We start from the raw sequence: 14,129 nt of genomic DNA on the forward strand, positions 1-14,129 counted from the left end.
GACTTTTGACTGCCATCGAGTTTACTGGCTCCGAACTCAAACTCTTGAACCAAATCATTGAACGCATTTCATATTATTTACAGAGTTTGGTTGTTGGTTAATTTTTTTTGAAAATTACAAATTGTGCAGTGACCGAGCCATAAGACCATCTTTGATTGTAGATATAATCAGGATGGTCAGCTTTTTTAAGACTCTAGTTATTTAAATCCTTTGACATAATAAAGGTTTGTCATTATGGCCAATTTGGACGATGACGACAACTTTGTGGCGTTTGGAACTGCGTTAGAACCAATTGAAGAAGGTATCGCCTATCAATCACGTATCAACGTCTTGTCAAACTTGCATAAGATTATTTAACGCTTAAATAGTATATTAATACGATATTTTAATTGTTCACATATGCAGAGGAAGTAGCCCGCAAGAAGCCAATTACTGTTGCTGATCAGATTGCCACAGATGAGAATGGACGACGTCGCTTTCACGGAGCCTTCACTGGCGGATTTTCTGCCGGCTATTACAATACGGTCGGCTCCAAAGAGGGATGGGTAAGTTTTCTGCTATATAATGTGTGCTTTGGGTTTGTAAAGGATGCTAAAAGTATAAAACCATTATAACTTACAGACACCATCCACGTTCAAGTCGTCACGGTCGGAAAGGTTCTCAAAAAGCGGACAGAATGTCACAGATTTCATGGACGATGAGGTTAGTCATGAGTTAGTTAGATATCATAGTTTTAGTAGTGTGAATATCTAAGTGTGGATGTAGTTGTCTGTTACATTGTACTTAACATTTTGCAACATTTATTTGTTGCTGGCAGGATATGGGTGCCTTTGGAATTGCTCCCCAAGTTTTGCGGCCAACTGATGAATTTTCTATTTCTGAGACGCAAGCTAGTAGCAGAAAACGAACAAAGCCTAAGCAGTCGGATGGCTCGATTCCTGGAATGCCGGTGTTACATCAAATTATTGAACCAGCAAAGTGAGTTTAAAAGTATATTTACGTACTTATTGAATTAAAGTGAGTGCTTTGATGATAATCCGATCCAATTGAATTATTATAACGTATGCTATCAATTTAGGGAAACGGTTGGTATCAAAATCTTGGTGAAAATGGGTTGGAGACCGGGGCAGGGTGTTGGACCGAGGGTGTTGCGAAAAAAGGACAAGGAGTCAAAACAATCACGCAAGACAATGGATAAAAAAGACGATGAAATTGACAAGCCAACCATTGTAGATGATGATATGGATATTGAGAAATTGTCCAACCAAAAAGTATACGGGTGCCAACTACCTGCTGAATTATCAGCCAAAAAGAATGATGATGAAGAATCGTCGGACGAAGACATTGATGCGGATGTCCTGTATGCACCAGAAGATGTAGAGTCGCCACTGTGCAATCCCAAAGAGAACTCGTTTGGACTGGGCTACAAAGGGTTGGAGAGAATGACTGGACCAACAGGTCATATTGATCTCTTTGGAAAACAACTCAAGTTCCGAGACGTTCCAGGTGGTAGTGGGGACAAGAAGACAGGAAACAAAACAAATGTCACTGGAGAGGTACGTACATGTGTGATGCGAGTTTACTATCTATTTATTACGCATGTTTTGTTCTGGTATAAAAATGTATTGAATGTAAACATTTTTAAATGATTTTATTATCTTCTAGGCATTTGGGATTGGGGTAATAATATTATTATTACTTAATATAATAATAATAATGATAATAGGGTAGTAATAATATTATTATTGATTATCCAGGCTTTTGAAGAACCTGATGAGGACGTCTACACTCGAGAAGACATGTCCTCGTATGACTTTGAGCTAGAAACTATGGAAGAAAGAAAACATCGGAAAGCGAAGGAAGCGATTGAGAAACTAACAAAGAAGAGGCAAAAGGACAGTTGCATTGATGGTTTCCATTTTGCTAAATCAGCCACTACAAAGAAAACGTTTTTCCCTCCTCCCACACTTCCACACGACTTCCAGCCAATTCATAAACAACGGAAATCTAGGTTTGAAAAACCAGTAGAAACCCCATCCGACCAGAGTACCTCATCTTTCATCAAAAAAGGATTGGGACGTCACGCATTAAGTGTTCAGGAAAGGCAAGTATTGTTGGGCGAAACACCACAACCTCGATCATCGAACCACGACGAACAACTTGACCCCACAAAAAAGTCGCAAAATGATGTCAATGAAGCCAATAAGAAAGATGAAACAGAATCCGAGATTCAGGAGCAAGTCGAACGAATTAAAAAATTTGTTCAAGTTCTTCAAGCTCATAGCACTCCTGCTTCCACGACAGGAAACACAGGTGGGGAGACGACCGTCTCGAAACCTGTATTTCAACCATTCATGAAAAATCCTGAAAAACAAGAACGATATGAAAAGTACCTTACACTAGTAGCCGCTGGTTTTCAAGGTACCCTCTCATGATCCCTTAACTAAGATAGTAGAAATGTATTTGGGCAATTGAAACTACAAAAGTATGCATAAACATTTCCAGATAATCTGAAAGATCTTCAATCCACAACAATGACAGAATGGGAAAGAGAAAGAGAAAAACAAGAGTTTGAGAAAGCACGCGACATTTATAAACCCCTGAGTGGAGTGATGTCATCTCGATTCGTGTCTGCAAAATCGCACGACATTTCGCATTTAGGTTGGTTCAATCAATAATACGCAATTCAACGATAAATATGAAGTAATTATCTAACGGTTTCTCTAATAAGCATAATTTTGGTTGATAGTTCTGGAGAAGGAGACTGTGATAGAAAAGGACCCCAAAGAAGACCCGAAAGTGGCCGCAAAACTTAATTTATTTGGAAAGCTCACACATTCCGTTGTAGAGTGGCATCCTGATAAAGTATTGTGCAAGCGATTCAATATGAAAGATCCCTACCCAGAGTAAGAAGGAATTAAACTACTCTTATTTTTTGTGCATATATATGTTTTATTTATTGACATATTATTTTTTGCATTTCATCCTCTCTATTATTGTTACAGTTCCAAGTTTGTTGGACTCCGTGGTGTTTCATTGGCAAAAATGAATTCAGTCAAGACGAATATATCAGCACAAACTCCCATTGTTTCTGACGAGAAAGAAGTCACATCCACACCAGCACAGAAAAAGTCCCTATTCGATAATCTTGACTTTACAAAACCACCACCTAATTGGTTATCAGCAGTTGAAACCCAGTCCGAGAATACTGGTGATACTTCCGAATCAGTAAAAGCAAAGTCTTTGGAATTCCAGTCCAGCATTGAGGAGAAAGAAAACCTTGTACCTGTTAAAGCACCACCAGATTTATTCAAGCAAATATTTGCAGACAGTTCCGAGTCGGAAGGGGATGAAGACGAGGACGACATTGAGCCGGCTCAAACTACAACTAATCCCGTAAATAATGAGGACAAACGAACACCATTAGGACATAAAACGAGGACTCTTGATGATAATGACAAAGACTTGAAAACAATAACAAAGCTGACTGAGACTGGTCAGAGTGGGGACCGGAAAATTTTGTATGAAAAACGTTACAGCAACCGAGGGGAGCAGAACTCGTCTAGTTGTCAGAACCGAGGTGATGAGGTAACAAAGAGCAGAAGCAAAGGCATATTTGATAATTTGGACTTGACTCGACTAAGTCACATGCATAATGATGACAAGAGCGGAGATGAGCAGAGAGAAAAATACAATCAGATAAAAAAAGAAAAAGAGACCAAGGCAGAAGCTGCAGCAGAAGAAGAGGATCAAGATCTCATTTATGGCCCAAAGGCTCCCAATAAGCCAGTCTCTAATTTCAACTCTACTGCCACCACAAACTCAACAAGGCCACATTCGTCGTCCACTACGTTAACTAGTCAACTTTCGTCATTCAAAAAGGTTCCATTCGAACATGTATACAATCCAAGTGGTAGTGCAGGGAAAGGTTTGCAGGACGAGGAAACGGTTTGGGTAGAAAAGGAAGTCGTTGCAAGTCGGAGTCATTCCAAGAGCAAAAAGCACTCTTCAAAGAGTAGTAAGAAAAGCAAGGATAAAAAAGCGAAAAGTAAAGAGAAGCACAAAAAGAAAAACAAGAAACACAAGTCGAAAAAGTCTAAACACAAAAGTTCGAATGGACGCTTGGACAGTTCTTCTTCAGATGAAGAGTCGGATGACTCGTCGTCCTCGATTGAAATGCACAGCTCCTTGAACCAAAAAACCCTTCTCGCTCAGTTGAAACAAATAACTCATCCATCATGAACTTTAATTATGCAAGTGTTGGTTGAAATTGTGTAATTAATTAGTTCAGGTATTTTGTGCCGTACAAGTATGTGTAATATTTTTTATTTATATTGATACTCATGTTACATATTGTGTTACAACTAAAAACTACTTTAATCTAAAATATGGTATTATTAATAAAAGTAATTTTTAGAAAACAACAAACAATACATAAATTAGTGCTCCGACGAATCCGAATCCATATTTTTGAGGAATGCGAGTCTGACATTTTGGCATTCCTAATCCGGCCAGTCCATAAGAGTCTTGTGCACGAATCCGGAATTTTGGGATTCGAATCCCATTGAGTCTGGCTAAGTTTTATAATAATTTGTGCAATTTACATTATTACACAGCAGATAAACACACAATGCAAGTAAAAGTAACGCTACTGTGTACTATAGTTTGTGGCCCACGAATCGTGATAATTTCCAGAATCCTCACGAGACTTGATTTAATGCCACACACCAAATAAAGGCAACACACACTATCCTTGCATCTCATTATTCCGAGGTGATGAACAATCGAGAAATACGTTTGGCTGTCAACATTTATAGCGAATAGTGTCAGTCCGGGTGGAGTTTATAGCAGCAGCGAGATCGGGGTTGAGTTTTGCGAGTTCTCAATGGGATACCGAGCAGAGTGAAAGCTGGACAAAGTGCTTGAAACTCGGACGGACGGAGTACATGTATCATTGTGGAAGTGGACCTGCTTCTTGGTTACCTAGTCCTTATCTGAAACCAGAAACAGTAGACACGTGTGAAATATTGCATAGTAAGAATCGTAGAATCGCATGACCACACTTGTATTTCATTCGTGTCACTAATTCCATTGTTTAATAAATGCGGCCACCCAGCAGACTAGAGTAAACTTTCGGTTTGTTGTATAATTGTGCAAATTTATATAATTCCCCCGGATACCCCAGAGAACGAATTGGGTCAACAAAGAGCTCTTCTGTATATCATTTCATTCGGTTGCCTCAGACTCTGATAGTCAAATCAAGCTTTGATATTGTATTGTTATACAATGTCACTCATACGAACGAGACAAATTCACATCATCGGCAACTCAACCCTGGTATCGCATTAATAATAGCAAGGCTAACAATAGGTCAGAATAAGGATCGCTTACATGAAATGTTGTGGCGACGATGAAAGGTGGAGAGCAAAGCTGATTAAATCAATGTCAGTTCAACTTTTGGGCCAGGTTCCGTATCCCACGTCACGTCGACTATCAGGAATATCTATGCATAACGACTGTCAATGGCTTGCTGGATACATATTTACTGTTGTAAATTCCAAAAGCTGCCTTTGGCCGGGATGAAGATGGATGCGTGCGTTCTCAGTATGCTTCACGGATTACTGAGCATCCAACAATCCAACACACCTCCAAATAATCCATTCCGAGTTTGTGGTAGGCGTTATCGCGCTGCCAACTGCTGCCAGTTGATAGAGTCCCCTCGTGACACTGTACAAACAAGGGACAAGTATAAATTGGTTTGGTTCGACAGATCGGACATCCATGTTTCACTAATTTATAATCGTGGAATTTAATTAAGCAAATTGTAGGACTGATTGGGAGTTAATTATTTACATAGATTTTGTATTTTGTTTGAGCATTGTGGACTCAGAAGGAGATTTCGGTTAGGGAACAAGATTTCTTCATGATTCATCAAAGCGAGCTGAGTGTGTATCATCATTCGTCCAATGCTCACATTCGAAGTTAATTAATTAACGAGAACATAAATTAGTAGAGTTCTGCACCTGTCTAATTCCTCTTGTGAGTTATTCCATCCTTATCATTCGCTGTCAGCTTGGCAGGTCCAATAAATATCCCATTGGCAACGTTTTGTCCCGAATCTGTACAGTAGCACAAATACAATTAATTCAATTCACGTATTTTAAATGCTCAGACAGAATAAAATAGAACTTTTTGTTGTTTATTTTTCAGAATAGAATGTTTAGGGAACAAATACTCTTCATGGTTCGTCAAAGCGAGCTGAGTGTGTATCATCATTCGTTTTTTTAAATAAAAGTTATTAAACTTACGAAAATTACTACACTGACCTGCTCATACGCCGATGAAAGTCCCGTCAGCACGATGGACTGTGAAACAAACACAAGTCATATTTAATAACGGGATACTTAATTTACACATATAGTAAGCGAAATAATATGCAATAATATCAGATTAAAATGTTTAGGGAACAAGTATTCTTCATGGTTCGTCAAAGCGAGCTGAGTGTGTATCATCATTGATAACTTCCTTTATTTAAGAGCATAAAGTTGGAGAAAATTCATACCTGCTGACACAGTGGCAATCACTCGAGTGTGCAGTTTTAGTGACAAACAGATAGTCCACCTCGGAAAATTAAGTCCTGGAAATGATAATAAACACACATCAGTTTAGTCGTAATTCTCCAAGCGAATGAACGATGAAGTCAAATAAAACCAAATGTGGTATTTTTTCAGAATAAAATGTTTAGGGAACAAGTGTTCTTCATGGTGCATCAAAGCGAGCTGAGTGTGTCATCATATTTATCAACAACATTGAATAGTCAACGTTCAAAATTCTACATGCTTACCCTGATTTAGGCGACCTTCATTTCCCTTTCATGATGATGATGGTGGTTTAACTCCTGAACGTAATATCCTTCTGCGTCAAGAAAAACAAATTCTTAGAAGCTAACTAGGTTTTTGAAAGGGTAACATCGTAAAAATAAGTGCAGAAATTTTTCAGAAACTTGGTTTTAGGGAACAAATACTCTTCATGGTTTACTCAAAGCGAGCTGAGTGGATCATCACAATATAAAATGGAGAGATGAGTTGGTTATATTTGAGGAAATCGGGTTGCTTACCAGTGTTTTATGTTGCATAAAAAGTCAGCGTGGGACGGAGAAGAACTGTAACAACATGAAACAAAATATAGAATCCCGTAATGAAGGTTGTTTCTTATGCGAGCAAGTGCAAACAACAAACATTTCAGAAAACAAATTTATAGATATTAGGAACAGGGAACAAAGGTTCGTCATGCTGAGTGGATCATCAGTTCGTCGTTTCTACCTAGTCAAAATATTTGCATGCTCAACATTAGTTTGGAGCAGTAGACATACCGTCTGTCATTTTGTTTTTATTATGCATAGGCTTCCGGACAATGGAAAACAAGGAATCCTCTCCTGCCATGCTTAAAACAAACAGACACGATCTGGTTCTGACAACATCAGGGGTAACGATGCAAAAAGCAAAACATGGTTGCATGGAAGACCCTCATAAAGAGGGCAGAAGCTACATTATTGCAGGTTGGTCGCTCTTTGGCTGGCTTCTTGTACTCCTGACACAAAGGAGAGAAAGCTCGTACGGGAAGAAATAAGTGCTTTCATAATTTATAAAATAGCCCGAAATAGGACTCACCAATAAAGAAATGCTTTAGTCCGTACATCCCATCCAATGACAGCAGTATGTGTATACAAGAAGTCGCCAAAATTTCGCCGTCTATGATCCCTTCTCCACAATAAAATAAGTGGCTGGTCGTTGGATAATCTGCCCTAAATTTAACACAAAGTTCGCTCGAACATGAACCTCTCGACTTTTTCTCTTAAAAACTTGAGTGCTGGTGGTACGAGTCTTCTGATGTGCTTGGTTTTATATCTTTCTCCAGTACAGACGAAAGGTCTCATGGATGGATGGATGGATCACCATTAATATCAAACATGTTCAAACTTGAGACATCAGCAGCAGCAGCAGTTGTTGCGGAGAGACCGGCATCCATCCTTCGCCCTGTCCTTTTCCCTGCAAGGACACAATTTAATAAGCCTCATAAAGACACACACAAGTACTAAATGCAATCCTAATGAGGAGCTAGCTGTTTTCAGATAAAGTGGTTTCATCACGGCATTTTTCAGCCAGGGATAACTTTAAACTACATCATGAACAAAACTCGACTAAGGAATTTGATATATTATTATGTTAGCTGCGTATCCTCTTACGACGACAAGAAACTCTCATCATATCAGAGTTTAATCATGATCCCAAAGCCAAACATACACTCAAAAGATATTACATTCTATATATATACATACTTATATTGCGAGAGTAGGCATTGCCTCAAGTGAAAGTGTTGAGGGCTCAACGTGAAAACTCTGTCGTGACAGAAGAGGAAGGATCAAGGATTTCCCCAGGTAGCACAATAACACAACAACTCACTTACTAAATAATTCTTCGCCACGGAGAAAAACTCTTGGTTCCACATATCGCGCACACTGACTTTTCACCCGGTTTTCCAATTCACATGTCTGCTTCGGGATGACACCACCAATCCAACCAGTATATGTTTCTACACGCTCGGAAGTGGAACAAACTGGATCATGGCATCAGTCTGGCCCAGTCTCTACACCACGAGGTCCCAGCGCCGCCCCAAACAATTTGGTTACCATTGGTCTGAACCTTGGGTCGGGCAGGAAAACTCCTAAACTTCATCCATCCACCCCTGAGCTATCCTTTCATTTGCTTTCAGATTTGTTTTTAGACACTGTTTCCGCTATTTTGCTGATATGAGGACATCGAGTTTGGTCGCGTCCAACAGATATAAATATACTGAAATCGAGAAAATACGACAAGTAAATAGTCATTCGTGACAGATATGCATGGATTAAAATAATATCATCATTTTAGTATTAAATCAGATAAAGTGAGTTCAGCATGACTGTACTAAGCCAGGGATAACTTTAAACAACATCATGAAAATGCATCAACAACGACAAATATCAATAATGCGAAACAAGAAAACTCACCAGTATTCGAGTTTTCATGAATTTCATCAATCGACTTAATGCATTCTGAAAGTAGTAAAAAAGTGGCTCGAGAATAGTTTGTGACAACACTTTGCAATAATTATTCAATAAATTTTCTCTCGAGCATGATCAGATAAAGTAGTTTCAGCACGACTGTGCTAAGCCAGGGATAACTTTATTCATCATATCTCTTTTGCATCTCAATATTTAATTGGACGAAAAAATCTTACCTCGTCTCGGCTGTTCCATCCATTTCAATTGTATCAATCCAAGCTTATGACTTGACTCAACTGACTGCAAATATCTGAAAAACAAAAAAAATCATGTCCTGTCAAAATCAAAGTGCAAAATGTGAACGAATTTTAGCTTAGCTGAAGCCTAAAATATATGCCGCGTCGACCTTGAAGTTTCAAAGACGTTCTGAGCAAACAAGAAAATCGAAGTTACTGCTCCATAATTGGCCTGTTCAGAAAATAATTTGGAAGGATGAAGAGTGGAAAGCATGTCATGCTGCATAATACACAAGTTTGAATAGCACCAAAGACGCTGCCACTCGAGCAACAAAGCAAGAGGAATTTGTTTGAGACACTGAAGAGGCGAGTCGTGGAGAGCTATTATTCAACGGACCGTGCCATCCCTCGTCTTATCATCAGAATGAGGAGGATGAATGACACGGGAGAAAAACGATGGACATACATACACTTCATTCCCATTGGAATTCCACCACGGATTTTCAGGAAAATGGTGCGTTCAGCATTTCACAAGCAGACATCGGAAAAGCTCAACGAGCCGATCATAACTTTCCTTCCCAGGAAAGCGGATAATTTTGGAAAGAAATTGCCTCAATAAGACTGTCTCCCTCTCTCCCCAATTCCCCAAAGGGTAATGCGATCCCATCGCCGAGAATATGTACTCCATGATCTCATTATTCATTACATAGTGAAAGATACACGTGTCCACGTTTTCATCAGGGATCGAATGTTTCCAATTCAGGAAACTGATAACAGGCTCAAAACGATGCATAGTTCTATAAAATTGCATTTAAATAGCACATATCGAAGACTTTAGTATCGTCCCAATCGTCAATTATATTGTGTCAGAGCTCGAGTGTATCTTGTTTCGTTTCATAACTAAAATCACAGAGAAAGTTGGAGCATTCTGAGTTCCATTCAGTTTGCCCATCTCAAAGAATCCTTCCAACCTGACATAAATACGCAAACCACACAACGTCATGTTCACGTCAAGGAATGAAAGCCATGTTTATTTGATGGTGATCGAGATGAAGGCTGACGTCGATACATTTATAAATACTGGCGAGCAAATTAATTATTTTGAAACCCAAAACTTCAGAAATAACGCTCAATTCAGAAGTTAATCTCACAAACATGGCTCAAACATTCCACGATCAAACTCAACAAATAAATCCCCCTGCCTGAGCTAAATTCAAGTAATTACGAGTATCACCACCACCACCAGAATAAGCTAATGCTAATCATTCTTGATCGTATGATAATGCATGTTCACTTGTTATGTACGAGTTCAAGACATGCGATGCTGACGTTTAAGCACTATAATGCACATATTATTACTATTCTTTGGTTAAAACTTTGCTTAATTATGAACAGTCGACCAACTCCTACAAGGAGCAAATTAAACGGCAGTCTACACTTGCTTGGCGTCATTCAGTCCGTATGTTCAGAGAGCCAAGTATGTACAATCTGCTTCCAGACTGCTAATGAGACCTTTTAGTTCAACAACTTTCTCCATTCCTTAATAAATGTTGTGCTCAACCTAAATTTCCTCATGCGGTGCCGTTCTTGTTTAGAATTAATGCTGCTGAAAGACCACGTGAATAAATAAATCTCAACCACATTTACATAAATGCTTGGCCAACTAATCCAACTTGAGGTTAAGTGCTCATTGTCAGAATGTAATCGAAGAATATTTATGATCAGCATCGCAATCATGTTGTTCAATACTCGCAAGGGACGACTGCCAAACAATTCCCAGCCCAGCCCCAATCTCAAGCGAAGAAAATTGTCGTATATTGTACATATTTACTCGGCAAGAAGAATTGTGTTTTACTTGGTGATTCATACACTTATCGTATACATAAAACAGCAAACGTATGCTGCCAAGCAGTTGTCCGGCATTACGCCGGATGTCGATAATTACAAACTTTTGCCGAGTGGAGAGAAAATTCGACAAGAACTTTCACTCGTTATTAATTTTTGATCAGATCGGGTCGCTATTTCCACCAAACTACGCTCAACATGATAATGAAGTTATTATCAACCGTTTGCTAAGAGTATGGATACAATAAAATTATTCACAATAGGTCAAAGAGAACAATGCCGGGAATGTTTGCCAAAGTTGGCTCTTCGTGTATTCATCTTTCCCTTCGAAGGGCGGATGGGACTCTCAACGCAACTCTCTCGCATTGTTCCCAAACTTTCAAGAAGAAATATTTTAATTAAAAAGCACCCATTTCGTGCACTCATTATTTAGAGGAAATTATACGACTTGGGCAAAAAGAGGGAATGGAAGGGACGGCCGGAAACCTCAAAATGTTCTGTGTAATCATAATGCCGCTACGATCAAGCATCACCAACCAGTTGCTTGAATTCTTCCAAATGTTGCAAGCCTTGTCGAGCTGAATATGCTTCATAATAATAAATGTACTATTTTGGATATTATTGACGTCGACCACTTTTCGAACACTAAATTCTTCTAATCGAGAAGGGAATTTCGCTTCATAAATGAGAACTGTAGATAATGATATCAACTTTGAACTTTAAATTGTCCTGTATTAAAAATACCGTTGGGAAAAATAAGTATGAATTTAAAAGGCTATTAAAAGTTTAGATAAGGGAGTGGGCGGTGTCGAGAGGTTATTAAAACTCCGCAAGAAGGATGGCACGATGATGCTTAAAACTTATCCAGTTATTCTCATTATACACTCGAGCGACTGATGAAACGATGTGGTGTGGTCGTCCGCCTATAACTTTCATCAAACTTCCAACAACAACACATACAGCATACGTGCTTGCCCATCCGCCCATCATCACATCGATACAGAAAATATATAACACAAAAGTTGGACAAGGTTCGTGACAAGTTGCACAATCACACTTATTTGACTTTGACTATTAGGCGCAACTTTTCTGCAAATAATGCAGGTTTTATGGTAGTCTAGCAGTCTCCTTAAGTGGGACCCTTTATTGGCGCATCAAAGTTGGAATTCGCATTAAAACTGGAACAACTTCTACTGCTCCCCAGTCATAAAATCTACTCACTTTTACAACCAAACGGAAACCAATGCGAAACACGAGTTCAATTTGAGCGAAACAAACAATAAACTTTATTAACCAAACAATAAAGGTTTTCTGAGAGGTTGACCACCCTCCAGATACCGCCAACAGTTCTAGCTTTCGGGACCACGACGGCTTCCCCCTCGCTCCAATCAGACACTTCAGATATGTCCCCAAAAACCTCACGAAAAGTGATGCAAGCTGATTCCACCACTAACGTCTCAATCAGTGTAAAATACTTTGAAACCAAAATGATTGGGTTGTTGTGTAAGGATAAAAGCTGTAATAGCACTCTAAACCAAGAGATGATCATAACCATTTGGCGAACAATTGATGAACAGATGCTTGAAACTACCGCAATTTCAATTTATACAAAACGCCACCATCATATAATATTGCCAATGAATTAAGCTAACAATTTCATTTATGGCTTTGCAACACTACAACCAAAATTATTTTCAATCGACCAATGTTAAAACCGGGCGAGTAATTCATAGAACATGAGCAACATTCATCTCCTCCTCGCCTGACAATTGCAAAACTGGTGGTAAAATGAGCAAAGTGTTGATCCGGCGAAGGAAAACGGAGAGATAAAACATTTCTGAGCGGAGGAGGAAGCCATAAATTCATTTTTGCTGGATTTCTGTGTCAAGCCACCTTTCAACTGTTTTCCATTTGCATAAGAATCATCACGCGGTGAATTGAGGTAAGTTGTTGGTGGAGAATTGGGCCGACCAAGACCTGAGACTACTCTGCTTTTCCAACACTCCCAGCCTATCGCTATCTCCAACAACATGCCATCATAATAAATTGCATCTCTATCATCCCGGCACAGACCAAGAGTAACAAGAATTCTAAAAGCATTTTGGCCCAGCAAACAATCCAATTCAGTTTTCTCCCACACAATTCACAAGATTTTTTGATCACCTAAGGAATCTCTCTCTGCCTCTTTCTCTCAAGCACGTGTATGTACGAACGAGCACACGAATTGGACTGTCCATGCACGTTTATACAATATGGATGAGGTGTGCAGATTTCCATGAATTCTCAAAATTTTTCATGCCCAACAGAGAATAAACGAACCTCTCGAGGAGAAAAACAACAATAGTTATTATTATGGGATGAGAGGGGCCTTAGCTTCGGTGTCTGGTTGACTAAATTTGATTTCTTGTCTCGCACTGTTGTACAGTACAACAAACAATAAAAAACAAGAGGATACGAGCCGTCAGGTAGCCAGGCAGTCATACGGAGGAAAAACAACTCATGACCTCTCCAGTCAATGCGATTCTTGGGGCGCTTCAAGTTCAAAGAGCAAGAAATTCGAACGTGGAAGAAGGATTTTTAAGCTGACAGCACATTCAAGTCACAAATAGTTCAAGGTTCCGTCATGCTCATTTTTGACAATGGAATGGGAGGAGGCAGAGGAGCTACTCTCATTCCTCATTTGCATAAAATATCATGTCAGCCATATGCTGCGAAAAACACAAGGTTAACCGTGATGTGGATATTATTTTTAAGCGGATACAACATTGTTGACCAGGGTGGACGACTCTGCTGAAATGCTATTATGGCATTACAAAATTCCCACAAAGTTGTACACGGGAAGAAAGGTGGGGACATTTCACGATAAGGGGAGACAATTCGCACAGCAATCAATTCTTGCTGTCTCTGCAGTAAACCTAGATAGTGGTGAGTCCAACAAATGGAGAAAGTCTCCCCAACTCTGATGCCAATCTATTCTCGCATGCCATTTCTCACGCTGAGGTTTT

General features: G+C 39.3%; 1 protein-coding gene and 1 long non-coding RNA gene across 2 annotated transcripts; one reads left to right on the plus strand and one right to left on the minus strand.

Moving 5' to 3' along the window:
* The first annotated feature begins 45 nt into the window (after positions 1 to 45).
* LOC110856010 (G patch domain-containing protein 1) lies at positions 46 to 4,424 on the plus strand. Its single transcript, XM_022104453.2, has 10 exons — positions 46 to 301; positions 406 to 545; positions 622 to 702; positions 818 to 978; positions 1,079 to 1,556; positions 1,666 to 1,680; positions 1,758 to 2,421; positions 2,506 to 2,661; positions 2,750 to 2,906; positions 3,006 to 4,424. The coding sequence occupies exons 1-10, from the start codon at positions 235 to 237 to the stop codon at positions 4,240 to 4,242; spliced, it is 3,156 nt and encodes a 1,051-aa protein (XP_021960145.1). The 5' UTR covers positions 46 to 234; the 3' UTR covers positions 4,243 to 4,424.
* On the minus strand, positions 4,311 to 8,479 carry LOC118437540. Its single transcript, XR_004836154.1, has 10 exons — positions 8,339 to 8,479; positions 7,671 to 8,048; positions 7,373 to 7,590; positions 7,118 to 7,162; positions 6,845 to 6,915; positions 6,563 to 6,637; positions 6,327 to 6,365; positions 6,024 to 6,119; positions 5,392 to 5,727; positions 4,311 to 4,994 (listed from the first exon to the last, which is right to left on the minus strand). It is a non-coding gene; the product is annotated as an uncharacterized LOC118437540 (long non-coding RNA).
* Between the last annotated feature and the right edge of the window lie 5,650 nt (positions 8,480 to 14,129).

The sequence above is a fragment of the Folsomia candida genome, unplaced genomic scaffold (genome assembly GCF_002217175.1).
Source record: "Folsomia candida strain VU population unplaced genomic scaffold, ASM221717v1 Fcan01_Sc014, whole genome shotgun sequence".
NCBI classification, from domain to species: domain Eukaryota; kingdom Metazoa; phylum Arthropoda; class Collembola; order Entomobryomorpha; family Isotomidae; genus Folsomia; species Folsomia candida.

Excerpts from the sequence above, each read along its gene's own strand:
- LOC110856010 (XM_022104453.2), top strand. The coding sequence starts at position 235 with ATGGCCAATTTGGACGATGACGACAACTTTGTGGCGTTTGGAACTGCG. Across the intron at positions 979-1,078 it reads CAAATTATTGAACCAGCAAA|GGAAACGGTTGGTATCAAAA; the intron begins GTGAGTTTAAAA and ends CTATCAATTTAG. Across the intron at positions 2,422-2,505 it reads AGTAGCCGCTGGTTTTCAAG|ATAATCTGAAAGATCTTCAA; the intron begins GTACCCTCTCAT and ends AAACATTTCCAG.